Source organism: Aythya fuligula, chromosome 2 (genome assembly GCF_009819795.1).
Source record: "Aythya fuligula isolate bAytFul2 chromosome 2, bAytFul2.pri, whole genome shotgun sequence".
Lineage (NCBI taxonomy): Eukaryota > Metazoa > Chordata > Aves > Anseriformes > Anatidae > Aythya > Aythya fuligula.
This window is the reverse complement of record NC_045560.1, coordinates 123,419,540-123,443,112: the sequence shown is the minus strand read 5'-3', so window position 1 is coordinate 123,443,112 and position 23,573 is coordinate 123,419,540. Positions and strand designations below refer to the sequence as shown.

At 40.5% G+C, this 23,573-nt stretch overlaps 1 protein-coding gene across 1 annotated transcript; it reads right to left on the bottom strand.

Annotated features, from left to right (window-relative positions):
- Positions 1–22,763, bottom strand: MTFR1 (mitochondrial fission regulator 1). Its single transcript, XM_032182030.1, has 8 exons — positions 22,711–22,763; positions 17,733–17,875; positions 14,338–14,436; positions 8,885–9,003; positions 5,600–5,841; positions 3,601–3,862; positions 3,267–3,435; positions 1–1,706 (listed from the first exon to the last, which is right to left on the bottom strand). Exons 2-8 carry the CDS (start codon positions 17,796–17,798, stop codon positions 1,647–1,649), a joined length of 1,017 nt encoding a protein of 338 aa, XP_032037921.1. The 5' UTR covers positions 17,799–17,875; positions 22,711–22,763; the 3' UTR covers positions 1–1,646.
- Between the last annotated feature and the right edge of the window lie 810 nt (positions 22,764–23,573).

Sequence of the window (23,573 nt, the reverse complement as noted above, 5' to 3'; positions counted from 1 at the left end):
ACTGCTTTTAATTTTACATAGTGGCAATATAGAGCATTAAATACAAAACTTGAGCCCAAAAGTATCTTTCAAAAAAGTGTTTTAAAGGCATTTAAAACATGAAGATTTAATGGCCTGTCAGTAAAACCCATGGCCAAGCATTTAGAAAGGAATTTTTATTGTGTACATATTAACACCATTTCAAGTTTCACACCAGAAAACATCTTCCTTGATCATACAATCTACCTTCCAGTTATAAGCAGCAAAGCTTCAGTCATCTTCGGTAACCTAACTGGAGCCATTCAGCTGTCTCTATGTAAAACATGCTGCGTTTTTCTTTTCCTAGAAAACAGCAGCTCTAAAAGGCACTTGTACGTGATCCAGTAGCAAGATAAACTTAGAAAAGCCAAGTCTGGCTCGTTCATGCTCTAAGTTTATCCACAGTCAGAGCAAGCCTTGGCTTCACCTGAGTGTGCAGCTGAGTTACAGCGCTCTGGTTGCTGAGCAGCTTTCTCCAATCTGAATTTTATTTTTAGTTTGTGGATAGAGGCCTGAGCTCGGGGGGTTGGTTGGTCAGTGAACGGGCTCTGTATGGGTCTGGCAGCAAGAAGCTGCTCTGGGAAATCCCCACAGGACCTCCCCTGGAAAACAGATTATGTGCAACAGCTCCCACCATCGCGTCCCTGCGAACAGGACCGTGAGGGCTTGTGCAGTCCCCACCTGCTAAAATCCTACCCAGGGACCCAAAGGCCACTGGGAATAAAAAGGTGTCCACGAGCATCTCTCAGCACAGTGGAGATGCGTGATATATTTTGGCAACTTGCACCCCACAGTACTTTGTACCTTTTTTCCTGTACATCACTCCTACGCTAGTCAACACATACTCTGACACTAATTAATCGTTTTACTCTGCTGCTATCTGCTGGTTATTTCCAATGCATTGCACTAACGAGTCACAGAGGCTCCCTCAGCATGATTCACTCTTCATGCGCTCGTGTTGGCCACAAGATGATACAGATAGGTTTTGCTGTCTTACCCTTGCAAGCTCACAAACTCATTTTGGGGGGGGGGGGGGGAACCCACAAAACACCAAGAATGTGCTACTATTTAAAATATCTCATACCAGGTGACCTTTGCAGCAGGTTTATGTTCTGACTTTGTTTCAGTATGAAGCAGAATGTGTTCAGTTTTAATTTGGGCTAAAATTTTGCTAAAACTGAGTTTAAAAGAAACACTTTTACACGAAAAAATCAGTATCAAACTAAAGTTCGTAGTGCAAGTCATCATTGGAGCTCAAATGACTGATTAACTTAAGGGTGTATCGCTGTCATTATTAACATGTACACAATGTTTTAAGGTGGTCAGTTATGCACAAAGAATGTTGTAGAGATAATTTAGTGTTAATGAACTAAAACCACCCCGTAAGTCTGAGTAGAAAGCCAGGTTTGGATACAAAATTAATACCTGAGTACAATGGTCAAACTTATTCCCCTTGATAAATCATATACAAACACGCACCTCAAACGCAATGTTTAGTTCCTCAATTCAACATTTTCACATTAGGTTTTTCCGCGTTGTACGAGACCACTCGGTTCTAGTGCTATTTGCAACGTCAGAGATTTGGGGCAAAACAGCTCAACAGTCTTTCACGTAGTGATCTCAATAGGTTAAGATTTTTCAATTAAAGTCTTCATTTTTCCTGTAGACTTCAGCATGTGCGGTCCAAACTGAGAAGGAAACCAGAAACACATTTAGGGTGCTTTCAACAGGGACCTAGCCAAACTCTTCATCCAAGCTGTAAGTAAAACTAGAACCTGAGCAGAGAGCATTTCCTTTATCAACTTGCTTCTCTTCATGTAGATTTTACCCACGTTGTAGCCACAAAGTACAGGGAAACGTCAGCAATCAGCTGCAATCACTCAGATTAGGCAGCTAACCATCTGCTGGAGAAGCTCTGACTAGAGATCCTTCACTCTACCACAGCAAAATACCAAGATTGATGCTGTTATCTTTAGAAGTTGACAACCAAGTGCTCTAGCAGGAGTTTCTTAAGATTATTCCTGTTCTTTGTCCTTCGTTTTTGTGCACGTCTTTGTAAAGCATAAAAGGACTGATGTGGCAAAGAAGTTACATACTGATAAATAACCCACAACAGATATTCATTAGCTCATTACACATCAACATTTTCTCATTTCATAAATGAAAACCTTCAGTTTTCTTAGTTTTTGAGGATTCGATGATTCTTTGTCTCAAAAGATGGACTTCAAATTTCAAAACGAAATTTGTGAAAAGCTCCTGTGCAAACAAAACATTGCCAACTCTTCTTAAAGCTTCTGCTGCTAGAAACAAGTGGCTGATTTTGGGGAAATATACAGCCTTGGAGTTGTGAAGAACAGCCTGAATATTACAGAAAAACCATTAAAGGCCTAAACCAGAAGGCAAGTAAGTCAACATTAATAAGCTGTGGTACTCAGAAATCCTGAGATTTGTGGCTTAGAAATATTATTTTCCTAAAAAAAAAAAAAAAATAATTCAGAGTACAGACTACTCTTTTGTTTGTTTTAAATTTTGGATTTTTATGTGCATTTTTATCTAAACTCACAAAGGGAAAAAATCTCTTTTTTGTTCTGATTCTATAGCATGAGGCTTCAAGGACTGCTTACTAACAAAACTGATCTACAGTAGCCTGTTGTGTAAGTAAGCGTATGCTGATAGAAACTCAGATCTTGAACATTCACTGCTTAAAAAGCCCTTACTTGAATTTCAAATCAATATGAAATACACCATTGTACTATGACATAGATTTCACAAATAATTTAACGTACCTGCACTTTAAAGAAACTTTATTAACTCACTATTAACTCAGCTTACACCAGTTATTAAAACAAACTCCCTACAACACGATCCAGCAGCCATTCTGAACACTTTGCTTTCTATGTCCCTAGAAATTGATGTTTCAGGATCTTGCTTCAGAATCGCACATGCGCTATCTGAATGGTTAAGAATATCACATTCTCATAGCAACACGAGGTTTTTGTTTGAAAAAGAAAACTCTTGTAGGGCTTTTTAAACCTCAAGCCAAAATAGTACACAATCTTGAGAACAGATACCAAAACCAAAACGTGATTGCCACAAATCCTAGCGTGTCAGTAATACTTCATAGGGCTTTGTGGACAGGGATGTTAACTCCTAGGTATTTGCATCTGTTGGCAGAAAGCTTTACCCTGGCTTACCAGGCAATTATTGTTTAGTCCAAGCATGTGTTCGGTCAGAAGCACAATACTCACCAGCACTACTTCAGTCTTTGTCTTTGTTTCAGTCTTTGGAATCATTTTTTCAATTTCACTTTGGCTATCACTTCGGTATCGATAGGCAAATTTCTTTTTGAGTGCTTCTGCTATTAATGCAGCAGGATCTGTAGGGTCAGCTACTTTGGCTTTTGTATCTTCTGGTGATCTAGAAAAGTCAATGAGAAACTCTAGCAGAGTCCAAAACAAAGCTGGAGAAGTTGTGAATGCTTTTGCATTCTTGTTACATCACCACCTGTCTTAACCCGAGGTAGTTCTGACTCAAAAACAAATCATTAACGCACAAGTTAACAAATATAAATAAATGTCTTACCTTTTCACGGACCGTAGCTTCACGCTGTTCATGTCCTTGAGGATTTCTAGCATGTTTGGTATCTCAGACTTCTTTGGCCCATTTTCTGTGGGAATCTGTCCAGAATTTTTTTTGTTTTTCCGTTCCTTAATGAGCTCAATTGCAGACACGCTCCGTTGCAGGCCCGGGGGAGGGAGTGGTGGTGGTGGTGGAGGAGGCGGAGGAGGAGGTGGTGGCAGTGGTGCTCCAGGAACAGCAGCTGAAGCAACTGGACTTAACCCAACTACAAATAAAACACGCATTCAGTGTCAGTTTACTGGTAAATACCTTTATACGTCACAAGTGCTCAGGTAAGAACGTGATTACAATAGCTTTGATTGCTTTCTCTCTGCTTTCTTTAGGTAATCACATAACATCTTCAATCCTAAACCAGTTAGGTAGACATGACTGAAAAGGACGTAAAAATCCTCCTGAAGGAGAAGTTCTTTGGATTTCCAGTTCAAATTCTGGATACAATCATGTTTTTACTGCGGTGGGATGGATGTCGTGACGTATTTTAATTAAATCCTAATTTTAACATTCTCAGCATTTCAGTTTCTTCTGAGAGGAAGAAAGCCTTTCTACTGGCCTGGAAGTCATAGCCAGTCCGCCACGTGAGCAATGGTTCTTCCAACATATCAGAAATAAAGGAGTTACCATACAAGATTTTAAAATGTAAATGAGAGAGTTTAACTAGTGCTTAAATTCAATCTTATTCCAACTCTTTGAGATGGACAGCTGATCATATTTGAAGAGATTCTTAGGATTATCTTGAACTGAAATTTCCTGTGCTCTTTTGGTAAAAAATGTTATAGCAGTAAATAAATGAAGAAACCTCTGTTCAAATGTCCCTTTAAAGAAATCACCGAGATCAGACCAAATCAGAGTTTTGAGGCTTAGAGTATGAAGTCTGTATAAATAATTAGGTAAATAATGCAGGAATCTACTCTACATATACATATTCCTACACAATTGTTACCATATTCTACCAGAAGAGGGAGGTAAAGATGATAAAATCGTATCAAAATGTAAGTTTTCTAATAAAGGAAAAGGGAGAATGAGGAAAAAGTACGTTATGGTGGGATTTTTGTCCAGTAACTACACTTCAAGAATGAAACTGAGTGATCCTTAAATCTGTTTTAGGGTTTTGATTTTGAACAGTTAAGGAAACATAAAGTAACTGCTATCGGTTCACAGAAAAAAACTGAACAACAGCTGAAGAATCAGAGTATCATTTCATACGTGAACAAAACAATGTATTCCCTAAGTGATTGTAGGAACTGATGAAAGCTGAGTGGCTATTATCTCCAAGGAGCAAGGGCTAGCTCCACTCAACCTTGCAGATCACAGATTTAGAACTGGATGGATGGTAGTCAGAGGGGAGGGCAAAAGGGGAAAGAAACTTATGAAGAGTTACTCTGCTTACTACAGGGAACAGTGCACCTCTTCTGGTTCCCTATGAACATGCCTGATCCCAGAGACCACTACAGAAAACAACTTCACCTCCTTTTCTGCAGTTTATTTTATAAGCTTGAGATATATGCTACATATCCCAGAAGCACAACTAGCACCTTACATGGTAACTTCGTGATATGCGAGAATCAGTTTCATTACTGGGTGGGATGATTTAGGGGTTAGTAGTTAGGTTACGCTCTTTTAGCTTGGTTTATTCCATCACGTTTACCAAGAGCTTTGCTCTGAAAGCTGTTAATACTCTGCATTTATCCATAGATTCAGAATTCTGGCATGCTTTCACAGAAATGTAAAGACTTTTAGAATACCAGAAAATATAGAAAATCTGACGGGTCTGTTGTCTGCAAGAACTATTCTGTATTCCGTGGTTTGTTTGCTCTGTCTATCAAACGGACCGAAACGGCGTGGAGAAGTGCAGTGCATCACAAAGATGAACTAGCACTGTACTGAACGTAAAAAGGACACACTCATTAACTCATTTGCGCTAAGATTACGGCAAATTGAATACCTGCAGACAGATTCTGTTGTTCTTGCAAGATTACGATTTTGGCTATCTGTGCTCTCAAAGTGGCTAGTTCATTTTCTAGAGCACTGATCTTCTGCAGAGCTTCTTCGTTTGCTGTCACTGTGCTCCTGGACACCGCTTCGTCTTCTGCCAGGCTTGCTGAGGATCCCTGGTTGGACGGGGACCTTCCACGCTGATGTACTTCACCTGGAAGGGGCTGGGCCGTTTTTGACCAAACTTCTGATCTGTAACAAAAATATCAAAAGATTTTTTTTTTCAAGAAGTTTTCTAACAGATAGAAACAAAAGCACTTTTACATACAAAACAGGAACAGAAGTTACAGGAGTGTCTTCAAAGTTGTCTTTGAACAAATCACTTTCCTCTTTGCACTTTCCCCAAAACACTGTACACCTCTAAGTAAGAACTTCATGTCCTTTCTGCTTGCATCACTGGCTGGTATTTCATCTCCTTCTGCCCTGACAGCTTTGTATGGAATCCCTGATTTCCAGAGAAAAAGGAATTAACTCCCTCCTGTCCCCAATCTTTCTCCGCCTCGTGCATGTTTTATTTTTGTTGAAATTAATGCTGCTATTTTTTCCCCCCATAGACTGTAAAAAGTCGTTTGTAGTTGACTCCTTTGAAGAAGGAAGAGTTTCTTATTTCCATGGCATATTTTGTATTGTTCCTGGACTTCTCCAGCTCTCCGTTTTAGTGCTGGGAGCATGGAACACAGGGAACAGTTTAGTGGTGCTGCTCACAGCTTGCTTATCAGTAAATAGGAAGGGATCTTATCTCTAGGTTTCTAACGATAAATAAAGCTATAGAGAATAAAACTTCACACAATTTTAGAGAGTCTAGAAACTTTCCTTCTCCCTAAGAGCAGGAAAACACAACTCTGTTGCTTTCCTTTATTACCCACTAAAGCTGAAGCCGTGTTAAACACTGAGGGGTTATCGTGCCTCTGCAGCTAACATAAGGTAATACTTACTGAAGACACCAACATTTTAAAACAGTTTATCTCAAGTAGAACTGATAAGGACTAATGATAATAGATTAATATAAACAGAAGTACTTTGTAACTGCTGATCGTGATTACATACTTAACTCTTACCTCATTCGTGAAACTTCTCAGGCAGGTCAGGATTCCCTTATTTATTTCAAACATGAGAATAGGAATGGTGTCTGGGGATAAACCTTTTCCAAATGTGTGGAGTGGCTCTAGACTAAATACAGCTTCAGAGCCCTGTCACTCTGGGTGTACGGGGTGAGCTGCTTGGGGTGGACACCCCATGAGATCTGCAGTGGTGCTACACTTACCACAAGAGCCAAGCTCTGAGGCTAGAACAAACCCTGCACGCTCTGACCACCTCCACCTGGTCTTAGATGCACAACTGAATTTTTCACAACGCTGACAGAAAGCATCAGCACAACTTGCACAGCTGAATATTATGAAGGATGTTAAAATTTAGGTGGTGCTATCTCCACAGGCATAGAGAGCAACCGAAACTAAGACAATCACAGGATGCTTCCTACGGCAGCCATCTCTCTGCACTCCCTAAAAAATGAAGTGGAAGGGGCCAGCAGTCACTTCTCTCTTTAAAACGTACCTCCTACAGGCTCTTAAAAGGAGCAGAACAGCTGAACAGAAAGGGTATTTTCGGCTCTGAGCAGCAAAGGCATTTTAAGCAAATTTCCTCAGTGGAATTTAATGCCATGGAAAAATATTATGCCTGAGTTGTCACTACCACTCTGACCAGGGGTAGGAGAAATATGACTTATCATTTAGTTGCTTCATTTATAAAATTGCATTCACAGAGAAAGAAAAAAAAAAACATAAATGTCTGCAAGAGTGTTTAGGGAATTATCCCGAATATGTCTTTTACCAGTAACACCTATGGGATCTCCTTGAAACTGAAACAATTTCAAATGCACAGAAAACACTCAGTGCATGCTACACTTTGTAATACTTTGCATAGACGTAATAACCAGCACATACTGAAATATTCCTGCTAATATCTGCTAAGTAGTCCACCTACAATGCTGCATTACAAGCTGTTTGCCCTAAGGTCACTATTTATGTGCAGGATTATTTTAGCCCCACCCCACCCTAACTATCCCCTCCTCCCCCTTCACACAGTGCAGGCATTTCAGCAAACACACCAGTCTTAGGTCTTTCATAAGAGGTTCTCTGAAGCAACAAAGAGCTGTTCTCCTTCTTGTCTCCATTAGACTTAATAGCTTTACAGTTCAATCCTTAAACAAAACATTTCTGTGCAAACACCAGTAGTACTGGCTGGTTCATTTTCTTTGTATCGAAGACAATTTACAAAGAGTTTTTCACAAACAAGCCTTGATTTCTGCGACTCCCCCGAGTTTGTGCAACTAACGTTGCAGTACCAGGACATCAGGCGAAACTTCACTGTGCCAAGTTGTTGGAGGGCATCTAGGTCCTTACTAATCTGCTCTGTGCTTTCAAATTAACAACGTATCCTCCAGCAATCTCTATCTGTGCCTTTCTCGGGAAGGTCAGCTGGAAGAAAAACTTCCTCTGCACTACAGAACAGCACTTTTGTTTCAGGCTAGCCTGAGCAGCAGCTTGGGTAGGCTACAACACAGAACTTCCTCGCTTCAGCCAGGTGTTTAATGCAGCTACCGTGCCATGTGGTGCTCCTGGTCCAACACAACGGTACCTGCGCTGGGATTCTGGTCACAGGCACTCAACATGCTTCCCTGCCAGTTCTCGTTATAAAGATTAAAGACAAAATATGTCATAATTTTTTAATTCTCTGCTACAGAATGCAGAGTCTTAGCCAGAAAGGTGAAAAACGATGTGACAATTATCAGTCTGTCCGAAGGACTGTTGCTGTTAATGAGGCTGCCTTACAACTCCCTGCCCCATGCTAATGACAACCTCTGGAGAACTGGAGAAGAATCAGCACTGGCAATCACGCCATGCCACAGCAGACATTTTTGTGGGGACAAGGTTGTGTGAAGCTGTCACACGCTAATTCTTTGCAATAAGTATGTAAACAAAAGCCATGATCTTCCTTGTAGGAAGCCAAACTCCTACATGTTCTTCAACCAGCCTTTCATTCACAGTCCTGTTAGTCTGATCTCTGCTTATTCTTTTCCAGTCCCTACCTTTTCTATCACTCTTCCCTCTCTCCCAGCACAGAAGTGCTCTCTGTTAACTGAGAGTATATTCACAGTATATAGTCTCAATGGACAGAATCTATATATTTTTTTTCCTTGGCTTCTAACTTGAAGGAGAAGATCTGAGGAGCATACCTGAGCCTTGTAGAGACTTCACCTTCCTCTTGAGCAACCCATCTCACATCTGCAAAGGAGGCCACTGCATCTTCTCTAAATTGCTGAGGATGGTTTCCTTCCGCGCCATGAGAAGTAAGCTAGATTTTAAAGACAAGATTGAAGGTTTTAGAGTCAGGATTCCCAGTTCGTTTCACTGCTATTTCACCCAATGCTTTTAGTGAGGCTGCACATAACTATTAACACACACATGCACAAAACACATTCCACTTGTTACTATCCTGGGCTTGGTCCTGAACGCATTTCACTGACTAGCTATGTGTCAGTGGCTAGCTATACCCACTCTCACATGGCCCTAACACATAAAATCCAATGCAAATTGTTACCTTAATGACAAACAAGCATCAACATTCTTAAAGAGTTTGCTGTATTATCTCAAGTAATGTTTTTAATTATATTAATTACCCATCGTTAGGAGAGACAATAATTACTACTCCTACCTCTTAAACTTTTACTCTGATTTAGTATTATTTTGAAAGTGAAATTCTGTTGCAATGTGTTCCCCTTCCTCTACAACTTGCAGAATTTCTGTACAAGAATTCAGGCGTAAACATTATGGAGGAAACAAGTCACTCCTACTAGCTCCACAATCACATGGACTTTCAGTGAGAGGTAGGATGGAAATAACTGCACTATTTGCTAAAAATCTCATTTATAGGATGCCAAACAAACAGACTATTTTTCAGCACAGTTCTGTCACCATCTTTTTTGAAGCCAAGGGTAAACAAGGCTCAAGAGCCTAGAACCTTTCTTACATTTACAGCTAAGCAAGAGACCAGAATGAAGATTTGAAAAATTGTTTGGACCATCATTTGTTCCATAACCACAGCCCTACAAAATGGTTTCAAATCTACTTTGAAATATTGGCTGCTTCCCCAGGTTAGTCAAGGGCATGTGTACTCAGTCACTGGACTACTGATTAGCCGGGGCTCAGTACTTCAGCAAATAAAAGCTACTGAAATACCTTTCACTAATTTCCTCTGCTCAGTTCCCTGTCTTCAGTTGTTTATCTCCAGTGCAACGATGGCACCTCTGTTGCTTGTACTAGATATAACCCACCTGCCAAATTTGCACAGGAATTGTTGCAGCTGTTTACGTGCTACCTGGTTGTGGCCAAGAAGCTGGTAATACTCACAGAGATGGGGGTATCATGTACCTTAATCTCTTAAGGATAGCTTTGATCTGTCCTGTTAGTGCTTAAGTCTATTTTCAAGGCAACTCACCTCTTTAAGAGGAAACCATAACAGAGCAGCAACTATGGGATGGTCGCAGTAACCTGAATTTGTAGCAGCCCTAGCACGGTAGGACTGCAGTCTTGATTAAGTGAAACCATTTATGAAGAACATTCACAGGTACTTCAGTTGCAACCTTTGCTACGCAAGTTCCAGGGAGACAGAAATTGTCTTGTTATTTTTTATTATTTTAATTTTTGTTGTTGTTTGCGTGTTGTGGTTCTTTTTTTTTTTTTTTTCCTTCCCCCAGGAGCTGTTACAAACAGCTTTGGAAATTGAGATTAGTCATCTTCACCTCGTACTCTCGCAACTTGCGCGTGAGCCTTTCTCACAGCTCCCAGGAGTGCAGATTGGCATCATCAGATCATTTGGAAACAACAGGGTTTTTTCCAGGTAGCATCAGCACAGATGGTAATATGTTTATCACATTAACAGTTGTGCCTAATACCATCACAGTCTGCCTCACTTTAAAACAGTCTAGAGAATACTATATTGCACGTTAGGATTGCCATTGTTTGAGGTCTCCTTGTTTTGCTGTTGCTGTTTTTAATGAAAAAGAAACGTACATGACCACAGCAGCTGTATTAATGTTAGTGGCAATTAAAAGCATCTGTAGCATGTCAGCCAGTTCTTGCAGGTGATACACATTTTCCTGACGGCAGCGGTCACGTGAGGAACTATTACCGTGAAAAGATTGAAGGCATATTTAAATAAAGGCACTACAGGCACTTGCATCAAAAATCATCTTATAAATCAGCAGTAAGGAACGCACTTCCCATTGCCAGGTTTCCTGCTCTGTGAGATAAATAAGTTCTAATCCAACATTTAGTAGCAAGCCTTCTGTTATATTGTGATGCAAGTTTCATCTTACTTTTTTATTCGTATTTATGTGTAAACAGAATCTGCTTGTTACCCATATACAGATGTTTCTTTTCTCTATCCCTATAAATGACAAGGCCTCCCACAGCAGTGCATTTGGAATTTCAAGTCGAGGCAAGATTTTTAATTGAATTTAGAGGTTAAAAGCCAACACCCATCTCTTAAAACCTTTGCTCATCTGTAGAACGATGTTTCAGCAGCCCTGCTGAATGCGCTATTCCTGCAGCCAACCTTGGACACTTGGACAACTGCTCTGCCAGCCCCTGAAATGGGGATCAGAGAGCTGAAAGCAGAGGTGGAAGTAGGAGGAGTGGAACTAGCTTGCTTTTCCAAGAAATATATAGTTGTTGCCCTGAGTTTCTCCTTAACATACGTTTTTTTTTCCTATTTTAGTACGTGTGTATGTTTCACACATACACGTGTGCATGCGTGCGTGCACCTGTGGCTTTCAAATCCATTTCTGAGAGAATTTTTGGAAAACAAAACACTCACTGTTCTGTTTTAGCTGATGTCAAAGCAGAATCCCTATTTTTTGTTTGCTCCAGGAAATAGAAAGCAGAAAAAATATTTTTAAACTTTTAAGAAAAGAAAAATCTTTAATTTCAAATTACGAGTAGATTTCTGTATTAAACATTTGGAAATATTTCAAGGAAGACAAACTTCCTATGATTTTTCAAAGTAGCCCAGTAAATTCTGATGTTTGCTAGATTCAAGCCAATTCCCTAGGAGACCTGTACTTGGTTACCAGGTCTGTGTCAGACAAATAGGAGAAGCACAGGGCTAGAACAGAGATGCTGTATTTGGGGGACACAGGAGCCTTACTCTCTTGTTACCTAGACTCCAATCTTCTGAGTATTCTGTAGGTTTGTTTGAATCTACCTAGGCTATATTGATGTTTAACTACTACTTTTTTTCTCCTAAAAATCACAGATAAGCCTAAACTAAAGACAGAGTGTTATGAACCATTTTCATTTGTTCATGCTATAGAGAGCAGATATGGTAAATTCTGCCACCACTGCACGTAGCAGTTAATTTAAATGTTGACTACAGCAAGGCCGTAGAGGTACCACAACAGCTGCAGACCTCAAAAATCAGAATATTAGGCTATTACTCTGCTTATTAGACGAGCAGAACAAAAGCACGCTAGGAGAAAAGAATGAATGTAAGAGATATTCTTTCAATATCTCTTATCCATTTATCAGAAAGAAAATGAAAGCATACACACAGCTTATTGCTCTTAAAGTTAGAAACGTTGATGACACGCATGCACCCTCGGAGGAGGCGAGTATGGTTTGCTTTGCTTTTTAATAACGTGACTTACAGCAAGGTTCAGTGCATGGTCCTTTCATAACATAGCTAAAGCTGGCAAGAAAGAGAAAGGAAGAGACAGCTATAGGAAAGCATCGGTTGCAACAGCATAAAAATGATCAAGACTGGCATTGAATTTCAGTACAGAATCTTAGTAAAGACATACAAATAGACGTTAGCATCACAGTTTTACATGTTCAGCAGTTTATATATTTAAATGCTCATAAATAGTTATAAAATATATATTAAAAAGCCTTGCATAAACCACAAACTTTAATACACCTAAAGGCTCAACATTATAATATTTCAAATTCCATCGACTATGGCAATTGTACTTCTGTTTTTAGGATCCTTCCCTTTCATCTAACAGAAGATGAATGTTTAGCCTTACTGTGCATAAAGTCTAAGCAAAGCTGACTGACTCTTTAAGAGGAAAAAAAAGGCAACTTTTTATTTGTTCTAACACAATTCAGATGAAGATACATATGTATCTTGGGAAAAAAATGCCCAGGCATATCTTACAGCTCTCTACAAGTACCTAAATCCTTTTGTATACTGTATTGAGAGAAGGCATTATTTGGCTAATTGCTAAAAATGAGCACTATCTTCCTTTGGATAGCATTTACAAGTGAAAATCAGATATATCACAGGAGGGCTTCACTTGCTTTCAAAGCTGAGGCACACAGAGCCATACTTCTAGCATAATTACTACGAATTATGTATCCAGAAGTTTCAGTCCAGCATCTCATTTTGTTGTCCTTCCCACCTGCACAAATTTCTCCCCTGCAATGTGTATGCATAAATACATACATATATGTATTTATATGCATTTTTATATATATACATAATATGTACATATATAACATAAGTTTCATGAAGCCACCAGTACTGGGAGATGCTTGGCCCCCTAGTTTCTCAAAATAATTATCTAAGACAGTGCAAAGAGCCTGTTTGTTTTTTTTTTTTTCCCCACTATCAGACCAAAAAGGCTTCCATGATAGTCCGAACTATCTGATTTTACTAACATAATTTCAGATTTAAGTATTGTTCATACGTTTCATATAGGATAGAGAGATGAATTTAAGAGTGAAAAAATTAGCTTTGTAGCCAATACCCTGTCTTAGTGTGGGTGATGATTCCCACCCACCATTCATCATCTTTATGTTCTCCCTTGTTCAGTCCCAGAAATATTCCTTTCCAGCATCAGTTTCAAACACAAGATTTCTCTAACTTTATACCCACCCCCAATCCACAGCATACTCAGAGTTGAAGAAATTATGTGTAACAGCTTCCATTTTTCCATCTGTTCCTGAACAACTTGTTATAAAAAGCAAGGGTTTTCTCCTCCTTAAGCTTTACCCTTGCTCTTTACCCTCCCACTATACGCAGTCAAAGTTAGAAGCAAACAAATCAGAAAGCTGCAGAGCTCTGATGTTCCCCTTTCACCTACACAATGCTAGCCTTGTATTAAAAAAAAAAAAGGCAAGAGAGTACTCATGTTATCTTAGAACTAATTTTTAACTTTCTGATAAAGCTGTTTATTTTCCAAATATTTTTAAGTAACACTGTTCATCTTCACATGCTTCTTAAGCCTAGCTTTAAGGACTCTTTTCAGAAATCAGTTTCAAACTTTTTTAAGAAAGAACTTTTTTTCCATTAATAACTTTTTAATACTATATTGTGCCATTTTAGAAGCTCCATTTTCTTTAGGAAGAAAAGTTTGTCTGAAGTTTCATTATGCATGTTACAGCAACATGGATTTGTATTCTAGGCAGTACAGAAGCTGAAGAATTCGTATTAGGTAAAAGTCTGAACTTGAGGTGGAAAGAACTGAAGTAAACTAATTCTCTGAGGGGCCAGGTTTATTCCACTTTCAGGAACCCTCTAGTCAATTTTTTAAATGAACTGTAGAATTGCTTAAAATCTTTCGCAATGGGAACAGATCTCTTTATCTGCGTAGTGAAACTTGTGTTTTAAACTGTTGAGAATGCTTACCTGAAACTGAACTCTTGGACACTGTATTAGAGACAGGTTAGTACCAATTTTTCTTACAATGCTTCGAGATGAACCATAAGGCTTGCTTGACCAAAGTACCTAGAAGGAAGAAAAAAAGAAGTCAGCTGTTAGATGATTCATTTTTCTATCATATCAAAGTAGCTTCCCCTTCTGTACTATGCTTGTGCTAAATGTATGCATGATTTGGAAGTTATTCCTTTCATGATAGAAGAGAGAACAGAACACATTCACTCAAATTTCTGTCACTTAACTTAGTGATCTCCTTCCATTTTATACTTGATTTGGTAAAAAAAAAATAAATTGTTTTGGTCATTATAATATGCCTGTTTAGGCTCAAGACAGCCTTTGCATTAAGTTTAAATTCAAAGCAATAAATCTAGTAACACAGAAGGATTCAAAATTTAGTAGTTTCTTCAAAAGCACAATTTATCCATTTTTAAGACAATAAAGAGTAATCTGCATTGAGTCATACACCACTTTTTAAGGGAAAAGTAATTCAATCACAACAAATCCATAAAGTTTTGTAATTCTACATTTCCCAAAGTCCATTTTCTTTTTTCGTTACGAGCTCTTCTGACGCAGGAACAACGTCTACCAGTCTTCAAACAAACAAACCACCTCCTAACAGCTAGCATAAACTAGAAAGTGTAACTGTGGAATTACACATTACACATTAGGATAGAGAAAAGGGAAAGTGAAAAAACGAAATACTTGAAAATGAGACTGTCATAAAAATACACATGCACTAGAGAAAATTGCACACAGCACCTCAATTCACCTGGCTTCTGATTCTGAACTGTTTCTACTGCAATTTACATTACTTCTACGCTGTTTCAGTAGGGACTGAATTTCTGTTGTGCTTAATGTCGAGAATGTTTGCTCTACTGTTTACCAGAGCTGTATGAAATAAAACGAGACTATAACCCTAGGAGAATACTACAAAATGATCCAGAACAAAATAAAAGAGCACAGAGACAGAAGTAGGAAAGATTTCAGCAGAGAGAACAGCAACAGAAACAAAGCAAAAAAGGTGGAAGAATAACAGGAAGACTATAACTAAGATAATGTGGTTGATAAACAATTAGAACACTGTCAGGTAATTGAAAATAATTGAACTGTATCTACTGTAGATATGAATTTACTACTCAGACCATAGTTTTTAAAGGCTCATAGCTTCAAGAAAACTCAGTATCCTGTTAGAAGGTTACTTCAAACAGAAAACTTATCTAAAATTCATGCTGTTAATGCTATTAAACCAGGCCTCGTGTGGCACAGTTGTATTGCCTATGTGATGAGTGTAGGGAAGCTGTGGGAGTTTCACAACACACGGCTGAGTAGCGTTTTGATATACTAAGCAAAGATCAAAGATTTCGAAGGTTCTAGTCAGAAGAAAATATGTTCCGTGGTATTTATCCCCAGATTATATTATTTCAAAAACTTCACGCAAACATTTTGCTTAGTCCTGTAGTGAAGCATCTTTCCTTCCCCTGACTTTAACTGAATGTAGGAAGTTTGATAAAATAAATGCACATATGCATGGCACATATGCTACGCTAGATTTCCACATCAGAGCTGCAGCTTTGCCAATCATCCACGCAGACTCACTTTTTTCATTATATGAAGTACAAATTCTCTTGCTTAATATGCAATTAAGTTATATGTTGGGGAAAAAATGTGTTCTCGAGTACTCAATGGGTACTGCATTTTGGATTCCTCAAACAAAGACCTCACATTTGTGACATTAATGTTTATATACCTGAAAAAAGAGCAGGTAGACCTGGAGCCCTCAATAATAAATCACCGACAGGCAGTAGCACAGTCAAACAGCCTCACTACTCACAGCAGATAATGCTGCTAAAAGCAGGACAGTTTACAATAGCCTCAAAGCAATGGTACGTCGGAAAAAAATAATATTAGGCAAGGGAAGGCTTGATTAATTACAGTAGTACTTCTCCAACTGCGAAGAGGCTAGACTAGGTGCTGTATTAGCAACATACGGGCAGCACATTATTTAAACAAGTGGTAAAGCTTGTTTAGAGATTGCTCAGACCACAGCCAAGAGGCTGGCTAGGGCCCATATACCCAAAGCGTTTGGTGCCCAAATGCCCATCAGGTTTTTGCAGCAAGCAGTAGTTTGGTGTGCCAAAGTTTTTTCACTCAGTTTAGGTAACTCAAGATATGGCTGGGCGATATTTTCAGAAAACCGCAGGCAAGCTGTGCCACCAGGTATGTCAATAAAGGCAGCACACCCCCCAGATGAGCTAGTAAGTCTCACCCCTGTTCACACGACTTCTTGTTGACTTGAAGCACTGGCAGAGCAGGTCTGCAGAACACTACTTAGTCATACCCCTTATTGCATCAGTGTTTTGCTGTTCTGCAGGACGGCTGACATCTGGAAATGTAGCTGCATTATCACAGCCTCGACACAAGTAGAGAATGGGGGATAACAGAGGTTAAAAAAACATTTTTCCCCCTCTATTCAAACTGACAATGACCACCGTAGAGCCCATTCTCGAGCTTTGATTTTTCAGAGTTACACTGCATAAAATCTCAGACTTAAGTTCTAATAAAAGCCTAAAACACTGATTCTTATGGGTAACTTACAACGTATATTAGTTTTGCTCTCTGTAAATTCCTGAGATTAATAAAAGGTTCTACCTCAATCACTGGAGGAAGAACCACCTTAAATAAGTACTGCATAGCTGGTAAGCAATCCCACCTGACTAAAATGTATTGTCGAATTATTGGGATTATTGCAGTGAAGCCACTAATTCAGCTCAAGATAGCTTCCTAAAGATCCCAGTGATAAAGTAGGTGATGTGTGACATCTCTTTCTCTGCTAAACATCAAAAGAAAACTGTATATACACTTTCCTCCAGGCAGAGACCTATGTGTGTGCATTCCTCTGTTTCCCCAATACAGAACACAGCCGTGTTGCTCTCAGGTACAGTAACACTTTGAGGAGGAGAGGCAGATATAGCACAATTCCTGTCGTCTCCGTTTCATGGAGCTTTGCACATCTCCAAGATACAAGCAAAGAAGTAGTAACATTTAAGAATTAACATCATTGTCAAATGTCAGTTGAAAGTTTTCCTTCAGTTTCAAAATACACATAGGAGCCTGGCATGAAAAGCAGCATTTACACAATTTATTATTGGAGCTAGAAGAAGCTACACGATATTTTTAATGCATACATTACTTGGTACTTCAGTGCCCAAGTAGTGAACTCTGTAATTTTTCAGCACTGCAGAATCATATGAGAATTTAGCATATTTAAAGTGTTCTGCTGGAGTGGATACGCATGAGCTAAAATATATGAAGTGTTTTCCACACTTGATTTTCAGAAAAAAATGAACCAAGTTTGAAACACTTACTGATTCCATGTTTAATCCAACTTGTTCAAAAGCCATCCTAATTAAGCGCTTAAGCCAGCAAATCATCTGGATTGGAAAATGCCTTTCCAAGCCTGGATTTAAGCCTTCCAAATCTGCAGGACTGCAGAGGTTCCATAGTCCTTCTGAAACAAGAAACACAAACATTTTAGAAGCACGTTCTGGTCATGTACAGGAGTAAATTATGTATTCCAAAATCAAGCTTTAGAAACAGTTACTGACAACGAGATACTTCCAGAGACAATTCCAAGTCTGCAAAGTACAGGCATCCAGAAAGCAGTTACCTAGTAGAGGTGACAAAGATTTTTTTTTTTGGATGATTTTTAAGAAATCAGAGCTGTTGCAAAGTTAATGATTAAAAGGCTGGGAAACTGTGGAATGACGGCAGCCCCGGACTAACACCAAGATCCACGGGCCACAGTCCTATCTGAAACTCTTCTCCATGCAAGAACAAACTGCAGAAAGCAGACCACCTCTCCTCTTTCAAGTTCTCTGACAGCTTTGCCATTTCCTCTGTTTTCCCATGACCGAGAGACTGGAAATGTGGAAAAATGACTAATAGAAGAAAAAGACAGGAAATAGTGTAGCTGCGGGACCTGAAAATCCTCCAGTGACTTGTAAAGTTGGCCAGATTTCAAATTGTGTCTATTTATACTTCCTACCATTCACTGAAATCAAGATGTTTTCATTGCTCCTCTAGCGAAAATAGCGTATTTTGCCTCTAAACATGTTCTGCACCAGTCATAACTTGGATGCCATCGAGATGTGTGTGCCACCAAAAAAAAAACAAAAGCCATAGATGTAGGTTTACGTTTGTTTTGTGCATCACACTAGGAACAACACTCTGCTGAACCACCCTGAACAACATATTTGTAGCATGAACAAGTGTGGTGCTGAAGCCATTGCATACAGAAGGATGACTAAGGCAACGGAGCAGCAAGGAACTGTTAGCTCGGAAGTTTGAAAGTCAGGAGATGGAAAAGCTCGGCAGTTTGAAAGTACCCACAAGCACTACAGTTAAATCATCACTGTTTCCATTACAAACATTTTTTTTTCCCAACAGCTCCTTACTAATAACCTACTTCTTGTGGAAACTTGGCAGGAAGAGCGCAACTTTACAGTTACCTTTTTTTAGACAGGCTTAAAAACAAACAAACAAGAGTTTGATATTAGTTTCTCATCACCGCGTAAAGAAAAACACACAGCATTTTCTTTTACTGCTGAATAAATCAGGAAAAACTAATCTATCAGCTAATGTAAAACTAAGAGAAAAAAAAATATATTAAGAAAAAAAACACAGCAACAAAGTGAACCAAAAGATTAGATGGAAAATGCAGTTGTTATAAGAAAAACAACAGGGAAAATAATGGGCTACCTGTCAAACAGTCACCAACATAAACTACACTGATACATAATAAATAAGAAGTCCTTAAGCTATGGACTACCAAAAGCTGGAAAAGTCTTTTAGGGAAGCGTTACCATCTACTTGATCTAGTCTTCCTTTAGGCATCTGTTAATTCTTCCTTTAGACAAGCTGCTAGACTGCATCTTTGATCACACTGCACCTGCTGTATTTTTAAAGCAGGAGAAATACAAGTGTTTCTACATGCCTGCTATTAGATTTGGCATCATATCTGGCACCGCAGAGATGCGGTGACATAAAAGAGAGAAAACTGTATTAAGAGGGGAAACCTGTTCCGAAAGCGTGCCTCTCCAAAGGAGTTCCTCTGCCTCACTCCAAAATTCAGACTTGTTGAACACGTAGTGTGGAAATCAAAGAAAAGAAAAAATGGAGGCTGTGTCAAGACATTCAAACGGAAAAGGGGAAAAAAAAGCAGAGAATGTATTGCTGAGCAACTGAGAGCACAAGGCAGGCTGGTAAGGCAAGGGACAGCACTGTAAGGAGATCACAGAATGGTTTGGGTTGAACACCTCCAGGGATGGGGCATCCACAGTTTCTCTGGGCAACCTGTGCCGGTGCCTCACCACCCTCTGAGTGAAGGATTTCCTCCCAGCATTGCATCTTACACCTCTTTTATGTCATTTTAGTCATGTTCTGACCAAGCAGGAGGGCTGAGTCTTCCATAACAGAAGGTGATTTGGCCAGAAGCGACTTACTTCAGACGATTATCTCCAGCTCACATTATAAATCATTGTTTCTTCTGTAGCCCAAATACTTCAAGTACCCAAACCGCAGTCATCAGCTTCCCGATCTTGTCAATGCCCCATTGTTTGCTTTTGTTGAAGAAAGTGTCAGAGGTCTATCTGGCAGAGTACCACCCAGTTCCTGGAGACTGACACTAAGGAGAGCCACGCTTTAATAAAGACTGGCTAATTAGTCATCTAAAGGCCTATCTAAAAGGAAAACGTTTACAAGTATATCCCATTATTTTTACCAGACTGATCAGTGTTCCAGAATTATCCCCAGACAAACTTTATATTCATTTCTTCCAAACTATATTGCACTACACTTGTCTTCATAAATGTCAATTATTTCACAATTACTCTGGGACCCAAGTACAGGAAGGGTTCGTTCCAAATGAAACTGCTGGACAGCAAGAATAAAAGCATTAGCAGATTTTTCTCTCATGTTTTGCATACACGCCAGAAGCAGGAGTTAAACATTTATTGCTTCTAGTAACCCAGAGTAACACCTCTTTTAAAATATTCATGCTTGCTTTATTTATCCTTTATGTTCATGCTTATCCTCTATCTTCTTGATGCTTCCTACACTACAAATAATAGCAGTTTAATTCCTCTAAAGCTGCCACAACTCAATTACTACAATAAAACGCCCCAAGTGACAGCAATATTGCTATGAAATGCAGTACCTCTGCTGTGCTTAAGTAAAACTATTACAATGATAAGCAGCAGTCATCGGCAAGATTCCCAGAAGAGATTAGAGGAGTAGTAACACAAAGAAATATTTTCGTAGGGTGGGAAGTTCACGGGTTCTTTGTTTATAAAACTCTGCTTGCACAAAAATTAACAATCGTCAAGAACTTTGTCTGATATGGCAATGTGCAGAAATTCCCTGGTTCAGAAACGAGCAGGTCTACACTCCTCAGTGTCTGACTTCTCACTTTCCCCTCCTGGAGCTCTCCTTTGCCCCCCACTTTTTACAACCACGTTTGCAGGTTTCACTCAATACCTTCAGATCAAGTATCAGTCTACACAGCTGAGAGACAATGCCACTTATAAATTATAAAATGTTAATGCAATAAATACAAAGGCTCTGGAAGCTGAACACACAAGTACACTGGTCAGCAAATACGAAATGAAACCCTTTGCCAGGCTCTCCAGTGAGTGCTACACATGAAAGACGAGAAGAAGGAAAAATGAGATGCAACTGCTTTCAAATTGAAATATTTCTGTATATTTTCCAATGCTGTATTTATCCAAGTCCCTTCCAAATTATGAATTCTCCCTCTTTAAAAGAAGATATTAATGTTTTTCTTACTAAAGGAAGTTTCTCTTATTCACGTAAACTCCACACAAAACTAAAAGAGAATGGTTTGATGCACCTGACGCAGAGGATCAGCCATATGCAAAGAATAAACAGGTGCACAAAATTTGAAAAATGAAAGGTCTAGGCTCTAAATTGAAAGGGCATGCATAACATAAGTAAATACTTTTTTTTTTTTTTTTTTCCCAAAGTGTGGTTTCAAAGAAACACCAAGCACATCAAAAATTGTATTAAAAACCAAGCAGGTTCCTCCTTACTTCAGCAGGAAATCAGGCCACGCATATCCTCAGTCTTGATGACTGGCACATGACCCAAGCTCACCTAACGAAACTGCATCCATAATGACACGTAGTAAAGAATTCATGAAGAAAGATAAAAGCCAACAGAAAAACATCACAGGAAACCAAGCAGGCAGGCAGAGTCTTCTGATAAAGGACTGGACCCTCTCCCGAATAAACACAGACCACTTACAAGTAACCTAAGTATTTGGCAGAGGTCACGCAGTCAGCTACAGAATTCTGTTTTTGGCCTGGAAGGCACAAGTAACAAAGTGCCTGTTACTTTCTGAAGCACCTGCTCGGAATGACAGACCTAGAGAGATAAAAGTCAGTGGATACTACACAGACATCACGGCTTATCTAAGCTTACATCATCATGAAATCTAAGGGAAGAATTGAAAATAATACATATGCTCAAAAGGAGTTGTTAAAGTTTTTTAGAAAGAAACATAACCTAGTTGCACACACCTCAAAGTACGAAACTGTATTTACCACATCTTGCCAATTTTACCACACCTTGCCAGCTAAGGACGGCGAAGAAAAAAAACTCATGTTTGAGCACTGGTTTGATCAAAAACCTTTGCTCGACAGAGATTATACCTACATTATACAGTGTAAATAAGAGAAATGCTCCAACTTCTCCAAGTCCTACAGCTTTACACCATACAGCCCTAACCACACTCCTGAACTCTGCCGCCAGACCCAGAGCTCCCTGGTTGTTGTTGCTGTGACTGCCGGTCCCTCTGCTACAGCTTTGAGAAACAAGAAAAAGCAGACGTTATTAACAAAAGGGTGCATTTGCCCAAAAAGCAATCAAGATATTCCACATTTTCCCCCACGATCTCTCTCAGCAACACCTTTGAGCCCCTAAACGCAGCAGCTGGCCGGCGACCCGTCCGAATAAGATCGCCTTGACTCAGCAGCGCGGAACTGGCACTTTTAGCGGCGACGGGCTGCACACTCACCTCCCTTCTTTATTTTTGAGGCTGTAGGGAAGGAGCAGACGGCGTTACCCCCTTCCCGGTTACACTTTGTAAGCGCAGCAGCCCGAGGAGGGGCCATCAACCAGCCCCCGGCGCTGCCTCCGGCCGGTACCAGCCCCCAGCCCCCTCAGGCTCTCCCCAGAGACTCCCTACCCCCCCTCAGAGCCCCTCAGGACCGTTTAACCGCCTCAGCCAACGGCCGCGCTCCCCCCCCCCTCCCCCCCGGCCCTCACCGCCTCAGCCGCCGCCGCCTCAGCGTTGCCTCAGCCGCAGCTCCCACCGCGCTCGCCGCCCGCCCCCCCCCCCCAGCCAATCCGCATCCGCCCCGGCACCGCCTCAGCCAATAGGAGGCCGGCTCGCCCGCCGGGAGGCGGGACCTCGGACGCCCTCTGGAAGACGCCGAGCGGCGACCTTACCCGGCAGGCAGCGGGAGAGAGGCTCCGCCCCCGTTCGCTGTCACGTGATCACCCCGGCGCCTATAAAAGAGGCCGCGGGGCCGCCGCCATTTCCTGTGGGGTGGGAGGTGGGGCTGTGAGGGTGGGGATCGCTGCGGGAGTGGTCCGGGGCGGCTGTGCCTGGTTATAACGGAGTGAACGGGACCCGTAGCGCACTCTGCCTCGAGAAGGCTCTTCGGAAGCGTGGGAGGTGTTGGTGGGGGAAGCGTCGAGCGCTTGGTTTGTTTGCTGGAGGCTTTGTGGCGTTTCCCTGGCGCCTCGGCACTGCCTCATGGCGCTGCCGGCGCGCCCTGCCTGTTAACGGCGCTATGAGGCTGGCGGCTCTGGTGGTAGTGGTGGTTGTGTCTGGTTAAAATGTCCCAGAAAGGTTAAAAAGTGTCGTCCAGTCTAGGCCAAGTGCTCTTACGGTAGTGCACAGCGAGCTGCAGGGCTGCACGGTGAAATAGATTCCTGGCAGGGATTTGCCGAGGCGTAGGTTGCCTCAGAAAGAAAACAGTGCTTTTCCTGGTGCTGGACCTGGAAGGTACTGCTGGTGTTGAGAGTTTCACTGAAGTATTATAAGGCTTGAAAGCTGTAGTGCGGGCACTTCAGGCTTCAGAGAGCTTAGCTGTGCGGAGTGGAGCAGTAGAATGTAGAATGAG